The following is a 17097-nucleotide window of genomic DNA, read 5'->3' as shown; positions in this document are numbered from 1 at the left end:
TGAAAAGCCCTGATAATGTTGCATAAATTTGCCAGAGTTTATGCTACAGGTGCCAACCAATATTCACTTTTTGTAGACCATCTTAGGACTTACTATGTTTTTGGCAATGATCCTACAATATCTGCTTATCTACTGGTTTCCCACCCACGCCACACATTTTCCCACAAAGGTTAGAAATGCTGTCTCACAGAGAACCGACTTCAGCTGAACTTTGAGGAAAATAAATCTCCAGACGAAGTAGCTGGTGTCATTTTAAAAACTCCTTTAATTTATATCTTTAAAATTAAAAACATCTGATTTGCATTCTACCACCTCCAAAGGCACAGTCATACTTATAGCAGACCAAATTCCTAAAACACTGCCACTGAACATCTGTTTTTTTTTTTTTGTCCTTCAGTTTGTTTTGTACATAAGAAACAACGCACTATAAAAATGACTAAACAGTTTTACTGGTTAAACCACTCTGGATGGTGTAGATCATAGAAAGACAGGAGTGATATGTACTCAGTTGTAGTAGACTCCACTGAAGCTAATGTGCTGGTTTGGACGCCGTCAGTCTCAACGAACTGCAGCCTTTTAAAGACATAGCATTGAAATATTCCGAAAAAACACATGAAATGTTTACGCCAACCAATCTCGATGAACAGTGTTTAAGAATAAGGAGGGTTGAAGCAAAACAAAGCCATTGGCAGGAGGGCTAAAATGCAGCAAGATGAGAAACGGTGGTGGAGGGAAACAAAAAAAACAAAAAACAAAAAAAGTCTTCAGATTTCTCACCTCCAACCAGATACTCTGAACTGAGCAATCTGAAATATTTACATGTAATCTGACGCCTCCATCTCACCGCTAAAAGTACACAGAAGACTTCAAAGAAGAAAGTGAAAACAAAGGTTTGGATAGGTTTTTTTTTTGTAAAGATAGTCAACGTGTGCAAAGAGAGCCTGTCTGTGGTAAAGTCATCAGATATGATCAAGGGTTGATAACTCAACGTACAATCACAAATCAATAAAGCACACAAAAATAATGTTGCTTACAATGTGAGACAACACAGCACCACACACAGCACGAGAGGTTCACTTAGTGACAACAAAATCCCAAAAATAGTGAATAAATATACAGCAGGTTATTTCACTGTTCTTGCTCAGGCACAATCGTCCAAAATAAAAAAATAAAATGAGAAAAAGGGAAAGAAGCCACAAAGAGAAACAGGTTTGGCACAAAAATGAAGGGAAAAAAATGCAAACAAGGCAAGAAAATAACATCTCAAAGGAAATGAGGCCACAGAGGAACTTATTAGGCAGGATTAAAGCACTTTGAACACAAACGTCACGCATACAGTACATCTGCTGTGAAACCATAATATGAGTCCCTATAAAACTGCTTTTGTCTTTACAAGTGTGTAGCAGCTGTAGGAGGCACCCCCCAAAAAACAAAAAAAAAAAAACAAAAAAAAAACACAGTTATGTTTTCTTTACAGGGCAATCAAGTCAACTCAAAGCTTCCCAAATGTGTAAGAAAATATCTACAGTAACACTTTCCATTACTCACAATCAAACACAACCGTGGCAAAACACGTTCAGTAAGCTTTCAGAAACAACAGCTTAGTGGTGCCAACAGAAAACACACTAAACAAAACCACCCCACATATATCACCCCCCCCACCCTCTGCTGTTTTATTTCTTTCTTCTTTTAACAGTTCTTACCTCGGTTTTGTATCATGTAGCGCTTCACAGATTAGTAACAACTAGACTTAGCGCCCATGTTTGAACTTTGCTTCGCACCCTCCTCTACACACAGACATTGCAGCATTTCAAGATCGCCTACGTATGGCAGTGACGGTTTCAGGTCGGAGGGGAGCAGGGGTGTTTTCAGCTAGGCAAAAGGTTGTAATGGTTAAAATTAAACATGCCTGGATTTAGCTTTCTTTTTTTTTTTACAGAATAATACAAATAAAAGTTCACTGCGTTTCTGTGTGCAATAAGATTCTGTTTTCTAAAGCCACACATCCTATTGCAACATCAGAGACGGCGGTGTAACTCAACAGGTGGTTTTGCCATCCGGGCAGCAGCAGTAAAAGAGAGTTTGGATTGCATTGCACCCAATTAAAACAGTTTGCAGCGACAGTGTTCACACACATCGACGGGACCTATTTACAGCTATCAAACGTATAAATTAGTGTTATTTGTTTTGTACATCTGTGCGTGTGAAGGACAGGAGCTGGTTAGTTGTCAGCCGAGCCCGTGGTGAAGAGGACGCGCTGCTCCGTTCTTGCTAGCTTGGCTGGAGGCTCCAGAGACTCCTCTCCAAGCACCGCCGCGTCGGAGGGGAGGGTCAGCTCCTGGCCCTCTTCCTCACTCTCATCATCTTCTTCCTCTTCCTCTTCTGTGGATGACAAATGTGAATGGGACACAGTTATCTTTGATGCTTGGGGAGATGACTGTTGTTGCTGGCAGTGATGAGTTAGATTGAGTGCAGACCTTTGTCAGGATCCAGCTGGTTCAGGCCGCGACCTAAACTGGCAAACTGACAGCGGGACAGGAATGAGTCAAGGAAGGGTTTCTTGTATTAATTGTTATTGTGAAAGCGTGTGTTAGGGTTCCTGTATGTTTTATGTTTATACTTTTTCATAATCAAAGATCTCAGTCCCTTTCTAAGACGTATAGATGGATGAATACTACTTTTAGGCAATAGGAAAAGGAATAAACGTGAAAATGCAAACATTTCCTCCACTCTGGATTTATACAGGCTGCGTAGGAACCCCGGTGTGTGAGTTAGTACCTCTCCCATCACGGCGATGGGGGTTTCTCCCTTGGCCTGAGCCACTCTGTGCTCGATAAGGTAGTACATGTACTCGTCATATAGCAGGCGGATCAAGTGAAAGGAACCAAAACTGGCGGCACTTCGTAGGGTGAGGTCCCTGATCACCATGGAACTGGGGAGCAGAAATGGAAAAACAAAACCCAGTCACACCAAAAAAAAATCTCGCTTCTGTAACCAAAAAAAAGGATGCAGTGCATCCGTGTACGTCAAACTGTGACAAGCCTCTTTTCTAATTTCCTCATGTCCTCAGTTCCTCTTCTCAGTGTAACTCATCACATCTCAGTCCTCACCTCAATAGGTGGGGGAAGGATAAAATGCAATAAAGAGTAAAGTAAGAGGAAGTGAGGTGGAAGCCAATTGTAACACTTTAACTTCCTTTATCCTAACTATTAGATTAAACCAAAGGTCAGCTAAAGTGTAAAATGATAATTGCCGGACGGACGATTAATGTCTTCTTAGAAAGAGTCACTCAAAATGTAGTTTTCAATATAAAATACAATATAATGCCCCAATTAAGTAGAACTGACATCAACAAGTTGACTTCAGAAATTCATCTATGCAACAAAATATTTTGTAAACATTGACTTCTGAACCACAAATAAGGGGAACAAGTCGAGAAGAGACTAATTTGAAGAAGCTCAAATTAGACAAATGTATGATTTCATTATCTCACAGTAAATCTAGACTCACGCTGCTGAATCTGTTGCCAAAATAAAACTTTTCAGTGGCTGTAAATGACCTCGTCACACTGCTTTAGAGCAAAGAGGTCATTTCATATTTATTCAGTGGATGAAAAGCTAAGAGTGGTGACAGTATGCTATAAGCATGGAGATTACAGATCATAAGAAACATCCTGGAAACAGTAGCATGTTGATAGTAAAAGGACGGAGGAAGGTGTCCAAGAGGAGCGAACAAAAAGCTGATTCATCGAAGAGAACAGACTATAATTTACTTACACTAAATGGGGTATGAAGATCCTCCATCAAATTCTTCCTGTTACTTAGCATTGAGCTGCATACTAGGAAATAACATCATTGAGATGCTATCACTGAAGATTGAAATGAAATTACTGATTGTGCATTTTCCTGGCTTTCTGCTTTCTGCATTTGTCTTCATCAAAATATTCCCAATACGCTTAGAGAGCTTTAAACTGTCAGCACCTAAAATATACATCCAGTGTGGAGAACAAGGGCAGTGTACAGGCAAAACAAATTACTGGTATTACTGGACAAAGAATTTTCCTAAATGGCACCTGAAAAATAATAAAGAATTCAAGTTGTTTTTTGATAACTTGATATTGTGCCGAGTGCTGCGGTTTGATATATTGTGTAGCTCCAATCAAATAAGATGCCAGAGAATATATTTGAGTGACCAGAGCTTTCTCCACCAGAGTCCAGCACGGATACTGAAGTGCATAAAGTACCCGTACACAGATATTTACTCAATTTATTTATTTTTTTGCTCTAGTCTCTGCATGGAAATCAAACATTATTCTAACTGACATCTTTGATTATTTCACCACCAGGCGGAATATTTTTTCTTTAATGCCCCTGATAGCAACTGTACAATATCATACCAGCAGCTACGATGAACATTTATTTAACACTTCTCTGAAATGCAGACACTTCAGAGAAGATATGAGAACATGAAACATGCTTTAATGCATTCTTAAAGCTTTCAGCTCAAACCTCAAATCACACATCAGTGAAGAACACAAGCCACCATGCAGCCTCTCTCTCTCCGTTGTCTTGTCTCTGCCATCATACCTGTAAAACGACCACTTGAGTAAGAAGAGCTTGGCAGCTTTTGGAAATGCAGGGCTGTGCTGGTATGGCTTCAGGACCTGGGAGACCACGCCATCAAGCCACACGGCCCACTGCTCCAAGGAGTTCTGCTGCTGCAGGGTCAGCTTGAAGTCCTGCTCCAGCCGCTGCACCACACGGTCTTCGCATCTGCACACCCATGAAGCTTGCTCCTGCAGAGCGATACCGAGAAAAAAACATGTACTTTAAAATTTTGGTTTTTTTAAAACAAACTTTGCTCAGGTAGATCTTTTTGTCTTTGTCTGGGGGGTAATGCTACAACCTCGTCAGAATGGTGATGAGACTAAAGTGGAGTTGTATCAGGGCTGATGATTATTTACAAAGGAAATGGAGGCAAGAGGCAGTGTCTCATCTTCCTGTGTGAAGCACTTAATCATTTCCTGACAGATTAACCGTTCTAACATTGATACAGTTTAAAATCAGAACAGCAGCAGTCATTTCTAGTATTATAATATATAATATATTACCTTTTATATTTTATATTACCTTGGGAGGTTAGCTGTTTAGAACCTCCCAAAAGAACCTCACTTTGATCATTCTGAATTATTCCTTTTGCTAACTGAGTGAAAAATGTGAGCAAGAGGCACAGGAAGCTCGCATTTAAACCTAAACTTTCAGTCATGCTTTAAAATCAACCCCAGATCTAAGCCGATAACCTGCAGAAACATTTCTGAGAAACAGAGAACAGAGAAGGGGCTTCCTGGGTTAGAAAGTGATCAAAGCCCGCTGCGTGTCACGCCTCGCCAAAACCACAAGCTGCAGCAGAAATTACTGCTCTCTGCACAAAACTAAGATAAAGACCTAAGCCCCGATAGTGAAATTCAAGTGGTGTCACTGAGATGCTCTCAGGGCCAAAAACTCAGAGCCTAAACCAACCTGAACGTTCGCAAAGTCGACTCGGTTGAGGTCGGAGAGCATCTGGTTGATCTGAGCTGTGTTCTGGAGGACAGCGCGGGCTGCCTGGGCAAGATGGTTCAGACTGGTGTAGCGGCGCAGCGTCTGGGCAAAAGCATTGGCTGATGTCACCTGAGGGCAAGGCAGGGTCAGAAAAGATTGATCAGAAACAACCTCGTGAGAACAATTAGTCTTTTTTGTGTATTTTATACTAAACAAAGTAAAATCTTCCAATTAAATTATTTCAAAAATTAAATCAGTCCTTTCTAATACTTTTCTAAACATATATTGTTGCAGAAAATGCTTCAAATATTTTTTTTTTATTCTAAATAATGATCTCCCAGGGATAAAAGTAGTTTGCTCTCTAGTGAAATGTGAGGCAGTATTGGAGAGCTGTACCTTGATGCGGACCATTTCCTCAGGGATGTTCATCATGGCGTTGGTCAGCCAACTCTCAAGGCTCTTGGCAAAGTTACGAATGGCTTGTGTTAAGGCACCTGCAGACAACAAACATAGTTGAAATGTTTGTTGAAATGAAATAAAAGTTATTATTTTTACTTCAAAGTAATAACTTTGTAATAAAACCAGGATCGGTGAAGTGAAAATATAACAAAGAGGAATAGTAAAACAACACAAAAGTAAGATCAGCTAAAATAAACTGGAAACAGAAAGAAAGCTGTGCAAAACCCAAGTAGATGAATAGTACAGGACTGTTTGAAGGCAACCTTAATCTTTGCAGAAACACTTTGCTTAACTTAGCTTTGTTGTAACTTAAGTTTGCGGTTAAACATGCTTTAAAAGTAGCTGTTTAACCACACATGACAATGCTTTGTCATGCACTGCAGAGCCTTACTGGGGATGGGTCTGAGGACGTCGGGGATGAGGATCTCCACCAGGCTCTGGTACAGGCTGTTGTCACAGTCACGGCTCCAGCGCAGCACCGGCTCGTACTTGCACAGCAACACCAGGCAGGATTTTGGGAGGCGCTTCTCTGACTCATCGTGCCTGTGAAAATGGAAAGTTTGCACGGAAAAAGTCGGACTCCTATAGCAGAAATAAATTGCTATTCTCTGCCAAAAGGAATGGAAACACTTACACAGCCATTGGAGTATCTCCAGCTTGGCTTTGGCTGAACCTCCAGAAGGTTTTCCATAGAGTCTCTACCAGCGTAAACTGCAGATTGACCATCACGTCCAGTATGGCCTGAGAAAAAATAAATAAATCTATATCAGACACATGCACCGGTGATAATGAATCATCATTTGGGGGGTTTTTTTAAGCTGAAAGTGATCATATTTAGAAAAACAATCATTCTGGCTCCATCTTTGATAAATAAATTCTAATAAATGCATTTCCAGTCAATACTGTTAAAAAAAAATTTTTCCTTCTAGAAGGGATCTATTCCACCTTTAAGTTGCTTCTGCATCACTCTCCCCTTAACAAAGAAGGACTTCATCTATTTTTACACAACGTAAGGATTCAAAAGCAACATGGAAAAGCCATTCTCATAAATATTTGGTGTAGAAGCTTTCTGGTACCTCACAGTGTTCTCTGTAAAGCAGCTGAAAGCTCTTTATGTGGTCGAGTTCAATTCCCTCCGGGAAAGACTTCCCATGGAGGTCGATGTCTGGAAACTCCGGGAGAGATCGAGAAGCATCTGGAGACAGGATCCACGCACAGATTACCCATAGATTAGTAACATCATATGCATTATAAATAACTTTAATGTAGGAATAATGGATCTATAATAGATCTGTTTATTCATGTTTATCAGGTGAAACTGTCCGATCAATGTAGGATAAACTATCACCAAACTCACCCAGGAACTGCTGGTACTGCTGAACCTGGGTACTGATGTCCACATGTCCTGATCCCTGTTGCTGCTGCTGCTGCTGGCCTGCTCCTGCTGCGGTCCCGTTGGTCATACCTTCAACTTTATGCACGGGCTTCAACCTGCAAGGAACAAGGGTACCGACTGAATTAAAACAACACTACAGCAGCATAATGATAAACGGGATGTGAGTAGCTGTGCTCAAACCTTTGTTTCTGAGAGAACGGCTGTTGCCTCATGGCCAAATGCTGTTGGTCTTCCATCAGTCGGAGAAGAGATGAGCCGGCCTTGATTCTCAGTCCGTAATAGTGGTATTTAGAATTGCCCCTAAAAGGAGAGAAAAATAATCAAGACTCTCCTTTCTTTTATGAAATTTGCGCACCTACACCTATTCTGAGTTCATCTGTACAGAGAGTAGACGACAGCTGAAAGGTGAAGGAAATTATATGTATCATTTCCTTCACCCTTCACAAAACAAATTACATGAAGGATATGCATCCTTCATGATATGCATCATGAAGGCTGCATATCATATCCCATATTAAAAATTGAGTTAGGCATTTGGTTTCAGCCAACTTGAGTCAATAGTTCTAGAACCAACATCTAGAAACTGATATTTGTTTATATTTTGCACAATCAGATTTGACGGAAAGAATCTTTAAACATAATTTTTTATGCCTTGGATTCAGGTGTAGCTTAGAATGCTTTGATCAGAGTTTGTTCTTGTATTTCTGGCTGTATGTTTCGGGTCGTTGTCCGGCAGGAAGGTGAATCAAGGTGTTCACCTTCCTCTAACCTGTCAGAGGAAAACCTTTCCTTCAGGATAATCCTGTTTTGCGCTACTAACTATCTGCATATCAGCTCTGATCGTCTTCCTTGCCCCTTCTGAAAAAAACACTTCCTTTGCATAAAGCTGCCACCGACATGTTTCACTGTGAGGACGATGTGTTCAAGATTACGTGCAGTGTTAGTTTCAGGGCATACACAGCGTTTTGTACGTAGGCCACAACGTTCGACTTTGGTCTCATCCAACCACAGCCTATGGTTTGTGGCAAACTTGTAATAGAGCTTTTTTTTCCCAACAAACACTTTGTTGTTGCCACTCTTAAATAAAGGGCCGTTTTGAGGAGTACCCAACTAAAAGTAGTTTTGTCTGGAGCTGAATATAGAAGCTGAACACTTTTTCAGACACCTACCGAGTGCCCAGGCGTCGCGTGCGTAGCCCCATGAACACGGATCGGATGAGTTTCCCAAATGAAGCAGCATTGACTGGTTCAAGCTTCTGCTCCTGGCAGTGCAGCAGGTAGTGGCAGTACAGCGTGGAACGTGGCAGACTTACTCCTTCAGCCGTCTCATAGTTGTCCAGCAACCACTGTACCTGACACACATGCAACGAAAGAGAAAAGCGAGAAGGAAAACGGCTGGTGCGATTAGAAACACCAGTAAATGCCAACATATTTGCCAACACATTTGAAAATTAATAGAAATAGTCCATGCAGTAAAGGTTTTATAACTAAATCCTGCAAACACAGATCCATTCGCATTCACAGCTCGGTCATCCATTCAAGAATGAAAACAAAAACGTCTGTTTGCGTGCCGTGGCATACAACTTTGGTATGCAATGAATCAATGACCTGGAATACTGATGGGATGTCTGCCAAACATGTTTTTAGTAAATATTATTATCACATGGGAATCAATATGATGAATTTAAGATGAACTGTATCGTGTTGGGGCATTTCAAGCAAATTATAAATGCCCCTCATCGCATGCACTGCAATGACATGAGAATGATGAGGTCATGGTTTAGTTTTCCCTTAGAGGAGGAACGTTTTGCAAGTTTTAGTGTTGATCCGAGTCCTCAGATTGTTCTTATGTGTTCTGATTGACAAAACTCCACTATGACATCATCATCGGTGTGCGCCATCGGAGGGTTGTGTGGATGGGAACGGAACGAGAAGAAAACTCCTGCGCTTGGCGCCTCTGCATACCTTCTTGTCTGCCGACGGCACGCTACTCTCCTCGCCCTCTGTAATACTCACAGTGGCTGGGGAGGCGCGGGCGCTGTGTGAGTAGTTCTGACTGTTCCCGGCGGCCCCTCCATTGCTGCTGCTGCTGCTGCTGTTGCTGCCACTGCCCAGCATGTAACCACCCTGGATCACGTAACTGCCTGCTGCGCTACCATTGGTGCCCGCCCCTTCCTCTGACCCGTTGGCAGTGCCCCCGGCGGTCACTACAGTGGCGCCGGCCCCTGCTGCACTAGTGGGCTGGGCCACAAACATGGACACACCCCCCGTGGCGCCGGCAGTCACAGCGACTGTCAAACTCGTGCCAGGGGAAGAGGCCTGTGCGCCTGAAGTTGGCTGACCTTCATAATACTGGCCAGCTGTGCTCTGGGTGTACAGTGGCGTTTCAGTGTAAGGGAAGTTGCTGGAGCGGCTGGTTGAGAGAAAAATAAAGATTTCTTTAAAAACTTTTAGAAAGCACATCATGCTTTCTGTCAGAAAATGAATTCTGTTTGGACATTTTAAGACGATTATCGGTCACAAGTGGATTCTGACATGGTGCTGGTGGTGTAGTTGGTGTCTCCTCCTTCCACATACTGCACTTGGTTGGCATACACATGCTGCACCGGCACTGAAGCAAGCTGCTGCTGGACCTAAAGAGTCAGCACACGCAAAATCCAATAAATCCTTGTTAGTAACTCTGTCAACATGAAGAAACTAAATTCATTTTGCATACTTTCCATTTGTAATTAAAACTGCACACATTACTCAGCTGCAATTACAATCCTTGTTCCTTCAGCTTTAAAGCAGCACTTTCCCTTGTGTCTCCCTAACCTACTTGGTAAAAAACAGTCCAGAACCCATTGTTGTCATTGTGGACTTTTGGCACCCAGGCCAAAGATTCAGGATCTGCTGTCAGATGATGAAGCGGCAACTCGTCTACTGTCCTATCTCTGCCTAACTCGACGGCCTCCATTGAAACGGGAAGCTAAAAGGTCCACAGAGACAATAAGCTGACAAATACTGAGCCAGAATGAGAGGAAGTTAAACATTGATCAGCACTCTCATGTGTTTTAAGAACTGAAGCTATGAAGTCCAGTTGGTTCGAATTTATCCTTGTGTATCTTTTGTGTGTATTTTCAACTTACTTCCTGTGTGATATGAACAGGCTGTAGATTGGTGACACTGAGTTGTGTGCCTGGCTCAGTTTTGGCTATCTGAGAAGTGGCCTGCACCACCGACCTCTGTTGAGACAAAAATCCTTTTAGAACAAAAAAATATCTAAACAAATAGAGGTTAATAAGTGTATTTGTAAGTCTGAATATATCTTACCTGCTGGGCTGCCTGTACCTGCTGAACCACCTGTGTGGGAACTCCTGTCTGCACAACAGCTGGAGGTGGGCTAGAATCTGACACACTGTCACTTGAGTGAAGAGAACCCTCTGAAAGTAAAAAAAAACAGAACATCCAAATTTCAGATTTTTCTGGTTTAAATGCAGCATTTATTTCTTAAGATTGTACCAATAACTCTAATGACAAACATTACCTTTAAAATTCAGTGTGGCAAACAATATATATTCTTAATAAGAATGAACAAGTCATTGCTATTAAACAAAACATACATATATATATTCACATGCCACACTTTTTCTTTTCACTCAACTTGCCATTTATTTGCTTGGATACAGCTAGTTTGATTTAGTAATGAAAACTTATGGCATAGCCTTTGTATGCATGACAGTAATCTTCTAAAGCAACTGTGCACATATTAGTAAGAAATAAACTATATTTGTAGTATCAGCCACAACTATCACTTAAAAAAAATATTTTAAATGTACAAATAAAGATTCTGTGACTTTGTATGGTGTCTCCTTATTTAACAGGCCGTCAACATTCAAAAGCCAAGAAAGTCAGAAAAGCTTCCAGAACAAATGAATGAATTCTCCTTGTATTTTAACAATAACAATAACAACCTGACAGGTGACTCTGAATCAGCACCAATAGAGACAGACTAGAGTGGAAAAGCGTCAACAATTTTACATGTAGACAACTTATAACAGGAAAACAGATGCATTCAGATTTGATTGGTCAAGGTTATACATAATAAAGAAATACCAAAAAATTACAAGTCTTTTGTTTTATTTTTTGCAGACACCACTAAAGCTCAATAACTAAACTACAGCATCCCTTGAGCACAGATGAGCAGCTACACAAACAATGATTCCATGGTGTTGAGGACATTTTAGCAAATGCTGTGCTAAATTCAGACGTTACCTGTGACTGTGACAACAATGTACTGAGGAGTGCTTTGAGCATTGCCAGACTGCGTGGGGGAACCCTGGATCTCTGCTGTCACGTACTGCGTTTGAGCCGGCTGCACCTGTGATGCGGTCTGGGTTTGACTCCCGGCTGCAGGTTTCTGAGAGGCGACCACGGAAACCTGCTCAGTGGGAGTAGTTTGGCCTGTAGGTGTGACAACAGTGGGGGTAGCCACAGCAGTTTGAATCTCTGCCAGAAACTGAGGTGTAGTTGCAGGGGTGGAGGCAGTGTCAGGCTGACCCGGTGTGACGGTCACAGCAGCCCCCTGAGGCTGGGCTGCTGGTTGCATCTCCCCTACATAGGCTGAGGTGGCCATTACAAGAGCTGGCAATCACCCTAAAACAAAAAAAAGAAAGAGAAAAAATAGGATTTTAATACAAACCCCCCCCGGATACAGTTATTACACAAAGAAGATTCTCTATGGAGCGGTGCAAAACATAGAGTATTACCTGAAAATATGCATCTAATACTTGTAAATAACGTTTATATTTCAAGGAATGACAATTAGAAGTTACAATTGGTCTAAAAGTGTAAGATGGTGAGCAAACATAAAAGTAATTTGTGGGCAAGTTTGCGTACTGGGGATATCAGGGTTACATCTACATTCTCATTTGTCTGGAAAATGCAAATGAATGAATGAGGCCTGATCAAAAGTGCCGCAGTGGCGGACCTGTTGGCGGAGCAGGTACTGAAGAGATGTGGGGGAGGAACAATGATGGGAATAAGCAGTTTGGTGTCTCATTACGTGTAACAGGATCTCCCTACATAAAACCTTTCATTTAGTTTTGCCTGTTATGTGAGCTGAGATAATGCCTCAATACAATGTCTTATTGTTGCAAATCATCTTGTTTTATGCCACCATAATGCATCAAGTGTAACTAAGTTAATTGCTTTTACTTAAGTATTGTCATATAATGTTGATGTCTCAACATTAAAAATATTTTAGGGAAAATGTTTTATACAAAAATCCAAACACAATAACATGACAATCCATTAAACTTATTTAGATTTTTACACCTGCTAACAACCATTTTATAGATTTACCTAGACATTAAAAAGATATCTGCTCTCTATTCTTCATTTTTTTCTGCTTATAATTAAAATGATTCTTTAGGTTTGTCATTTCTTCATTTGGATAGCAGTTGTAACTAAATCCGAAGTTTACACAAACTCTTCATGAGCATGAATTTCATATCAAGCTTTACCTTTAAAATGTTTATTTCAATGTTTCTTTTGTAGAGTTAACCAAAAACAGACCAAAGACCTCAGTGAATTTTGATCCCACAATAAATACATATAATGCCACTATTTTTGAAATACGTTTACATTAACAAGTTGCACAGAAAATAGCTGCAATGCTTTTTGCAACCATATACAAACTTCCTCCATGACATTGGCTGGATATCTGACAAGTTGATTTTCAATGGTTGATTTCCTGACACAAATTTGTCTTTTAAGAATTGTCCATAAATTTTCCTTATAGTTTTCTTTGTTTGCTCTAAAACCAGTTTGGATGTGTGCTTGGAGGATCCAGATGTGGCAAAAGTTTCACGGTGTTGACTTCAGGTGAAGTTAAAAAATTTGGGGGTTACTGTGCAAGAAAAGTTTCGTAAATGTTAATGGAAGGACTGTATAATTTTCAGCCTATGTTTCAAATGTTGACCCAGTTCTGAATGAGAGAATCAACAATGAATCCAGCCTAGTAAGAGAATTCCTGTTGTATGTCATGAATTTCTTCCACACAGAAAAAAACATAATCTACATAAATCACTAAGAGTCCCAAATTAAAAAGACATTAGGGTCTTGATGAATGTGTGTAAATTTATGTCTGGAGCTGTTTGTATAAAAGAGACTTAAAAACAAATAAATCATTCATGAGTACATACAATAAGTGTGGATTGATGAGAACAAAACTTAAAATATGTGAACAAAACATCAAATATTAAAAACCAATCAGAAATAAGAAGATATTTTACCAAGTTGCTATGTAATAATGGACTATTTTTAAATGCTTGATACAGTTAGTCTAAGTTAGTTTAAAAGTCCTTTGATGAAGACAGCACACAGAAAAACCAGTACACAAAAGGTCCACATGCTGCACAGACATTAAAGTCGTTGCTTTTATTGTTAGGGAAAAAAGAATCCCACATGCTATAGAATATAAATTATGCACAAGAACAGTCATTGTTAATGCAATTTAATATGACAAACTAATAAATGATTACAATGTTACATTGTATTTATGTCTATAGCCAGGGGAAGGGGAGGGGGGTATATATTACCAGTGACAGTTTTTAGGACTACTGCAAATGTGTATATAATTTTAAATTATACATTTCCCATTTAATGGATGCTGGGAGAGAGTGAGGGCTTTATTCCACCATAATAAACATGTTGTCTGTTTACATTCGACACACTACCTTGTTCGACTTTTGCACGGTCATTAACTGTTAAAACAGATACACTGCTCTCTAAGACCAGCCAAACACCTGCATAATACCCTCCTTCGCCACGCCCCTCGCACGTTAAATGTCTGCCACCTGCCACAACTGTCTCAAATTTTACACATATTTCATACCTACTTCTTCCAAGCCCAGATACCATAACCCGTATTCGGTCATTAGACTTATATACCAGTCTCATTTTGTTTCTCCACTGGATAGTACACGTTATCAAACCTGTGTGGTGAGTTCATTAGAGCAACATGACATTTTAATACGGAACCTCATGCGCACTATGTGCTGAAATAAACACGGGTAACGTTCATTTCTAATGATATGATACGAAAGCTTCACGCAGAAACGAGCACAAGCTTGTCGTGACAGCTTTCTAGCAAGGTAACTCGATAAGCAAGCTAACTGCTCTCTACAACAACCGCCATTTTGTACCTTTTGCATTTGACATCGCCATAACAACGGCCTGCTTGACTATGCATCTGTGGCTGCGCCGTCATGGCAGGCAAGACTCTGTGTCATTAGAAGGAGATGCATACACTAACCGTCGCGCTTAACTTGTTAACGGACCAACGGCTAGCTTTAGGCTAACCTCGCTGAAAGGCTGACTCCCGTTATGGCTACTGTAACAACAAGGAAAAAGCAAAAGCACAATTCACTGTGAACCACCAAGAGGAAAAATGTTTCGATTTACCTATAATTTGACCTCCACGCGCGCTTGTCCCAAAATAAAATATCTTCTTATATTTTTATAGTGGATTCAGTTGTTGTTGTTGATTCTCGTTGCTGGGTTCTTGTCGCCAGGGCTACCGTGGCTATGGCGCTTCGTCCTCACCAGGGCAACTGTTGCTACCCACCCGCTGCCTTCCCTCCCCCTTCTTCGCTCTGATTGGCTGACGCAAACCAAATTTGGTTAAAGTCATAGTAGCAGTGAAAAGAAATACTACAAAGCACCCCACGCCCATTCGAGTATAATCACTTTTAATCACATTTTTAACTGAGCAATAACTTACTATGTATGTTTCAAATAGAATGGTGAAGTTAATTTACACAAGTATAATTAAAAGCGACATACCTATAGATTCAGTACACACTAATGTTTTTTAAAGCATTTATTCCTGCTAGTTTTGATGATTATGGCTTACATTTGAAGAAAAGCTACATTTTAATTTCTTGTGAAATAGGAATATTACATAAGAGGAATAAAGTAAAGATATTTGTTAACGAAATGCTATGTTATGTTATGACCATTTTGCAGACTACCTATAAATCAAAGTAGAATGGAAGGAAAAAGTGTGGTAGAAAATTATCCTTAGGCAATCTTTTCAAATCTTGAAAAGATTGTGAAGCAAAATACCAAGATTGGGGAAGAATCAAAAAACATGGACTGAAGATGAAGTAAAGAGCCACCTCACACATATATGCAGGATAATGGGTCACAGCTGTTGCATTTCTTGTGTTAAGCCTCTCATTAAGAGGGACAACATCAGAAGCTTCTGATGCTGTCCCTCATTTTTATTCATTTTCATTTGTCACTTAGTGAGTAGAGTCAGAAAAACTAGGTTTCACTTATCCTGAATCATTAATAGTATTTTGCTCAGTTTTTCACTTCCTATATTCTGCCACTGTTTCACAAATAATGTGAAAACTCTTACTTCACCAGGGAACTGACTGAATTTAACTTTACAAGCAGCATTGCAAACACTATTTATAGTACCCATGTCTATGTCTAAATAGACATGGGTCTAAATAGCAAAAAGAAAAGTGGATTAAAACATTTTGAATGTTATTGATGATGGGAAGAAATTCCAAGTAAAAAGGAAAAAGTCCATTAAATAAAAGTTGTAAATACTGATTAATTAAGCCATATATTTTACACAATACAAATTATATATTTAAAGTTGGGAAAATATACATTTATACATGACAATAAATGGATAATATAATGATTATGAAAGACAAAAAGAGAAATATAGAAAATTGTGTGTGTTTTGTTAAAACCATCCAATAAACATTTTAGAAGGTGAAAAACAGATTTTTCTGTCTATTAATTATTCATTCAGGCTGAGAAAGGTTAAAGTTTCTTATGCAAAAGTAAAACAAAATATAAGATTAAAACATTTGACAATATTTATACATATTTATTTGTATAACATACTATATTTTAAGATTTATTGTATACAATTACACATTCAAGATAAAACACATTTTAAAGTTTGTTCAAAACAAACGCATTTATTGATCTAACTGGTTTGCATTTTTATTGTGCTGCTATGACCCCCATGATGACGTGTTAATGAGTGTCATAGTGGATGCCCTGCCAAAATGCCATTTAGCTTGGTTTTTATCCTTCCATTAATTACAGATTCACCATTGCTATTGTAATTTCCTAAACGGGTGACCTTTGACTATGTAGCAACTGATTAAAAATGTACTTTATAGTTTTCTGACTCATGGCAAGAATTCAATGTTATCTGTTTTTGAAAATGTCACCAATCCTTTCTCAGTCCCTCCTGTTCACCTTTTGGCAAAGGGCTAACAGAAAAGATCATTTTCAATTTAAAAAAAAAAAGAGAAAATGTTCAAAAGTCATATAGGGTGATGTGACAATCAAGAATGGCAAATAGTACATATAATAATTAAATCAACATGTCAGAAGCAGAATTAAATCCTCTTTCTTTCTTTCTTTCCATTTTCTTTACCTGTTTGCCCTTGCAAGGTTGCATGAGGGCTGGTGTGGGGGTTTCAATTTTAATGTGATTGTACCTTCACTGCTCTTTTGGTCAGATAACCTGATATGCCTAGTGATTTCTTATGTTTGTTTAAGAGAGGTGAAGACCACTTTTAGTTGCCATGATTGATGTTATAAAACTCCTGATAAGTAAATTTGTTGTGTGTTACCCAGAGACATGGACAAGGATCCCATCTGGTCACCCCTTTACCAACTTTCT

General features: G+C 39.6%; 1 protein-coding gene across 9 annotated transcripts; it reads right to left on the bottom strand.

Moving 5' to 3' along the window:
- Positions 1-247: 247 nt before the first annotated feature.
- rfx1a (regulatory factor X, 1a (influences HLA class II expression)) lies at positions 248-15001 on the bottom strand. Of its 9 annotated transcripts, XM_044101093.1 has the most exons (20): positions 14841-14989; positions 11934-12029; positions 11649-11837; positions 10707-10816; positions 10523-10618; positions 10213-10362; positions 9930-10027; positions 9360-9807; positions 8565-8746; positions 7576-7695; positions 7357-7490; positions 7076-7194; positions 6634-6740; positions 6391-6542; positions 5937-6034; positions 5520-5669; positions 4587-4795; positions 2779-2932; positions 2478-2523; positions 248-2382 (listed from the first exon to the last, which is right to left on the bottom strand). In XM_044101093.1, exons 2-20 carry the CDS (start codon positions 12007-12009, stop codon positions 2222-2224), a joined length of 2799 nt encoding a protein of 932 aa, XP_043957028.1. In that variant the 5' UTR covers positions 12010-12029; positions 14841-14989; the 3' UTR covers positions 248-2221. The 9 variants fall into 9 exon arrangements, with proteins under 9 accessions (XP_043957028.1, XP_043957023.1, XP_043957025.1 ...); XM_044101088.1 differs by having other exon boundaries at positions 11649-12029; XM_044101090.1 differs by having other exon boundaries at positions 8565-8740; positions 11649-12029.
- Positions 15002-17097: the final 2096 nt, after the last annotated feature.

Source organism: Gambusia affinis, linkage group LG19 (genome assembly GCF_019740435.1).
Source record: "Gambusia affinis linkage group LG19, SWU_Gaff_1.0, whole genome shotgun sequence".
In the NCBI taxonomy this organism is placed as follows: Eukaryota; Metazoa; Chordata; class Actinopteri; order Cyprinodontiformes; family Poeciliidae; genus Gambusia; species Gambusia affinis.
This window is presented reverse-complemented; position numbering and strand designations above follow the sequence as displayed.

Excerpts from the sequence above, each read along its gene's own strand:
- rfx1a (XM_044101088.1), bottom strand. The coding sequence starts at position 12,009 with ATGGCCACCTCAGCCTATGTAGGGGAGATGCAACCAGCAGCCCAGCCT. Across the intron at positions 10,817-11,648 it reads CATTGTTGTCACAGTCACAG|AGGGTTCTCTTCACTCAAGT; the intron begins GTAACGTCTGAA and ends TTTTACTTTCAG. Across the intron at positions 2,933-4,586 it reads CTCAAGTGGTCGTTTTACAG|TTCCATGGTGATCAGGGACC; the intron begins GTATGATGGCAG and ends TCTGCTCCCCAG.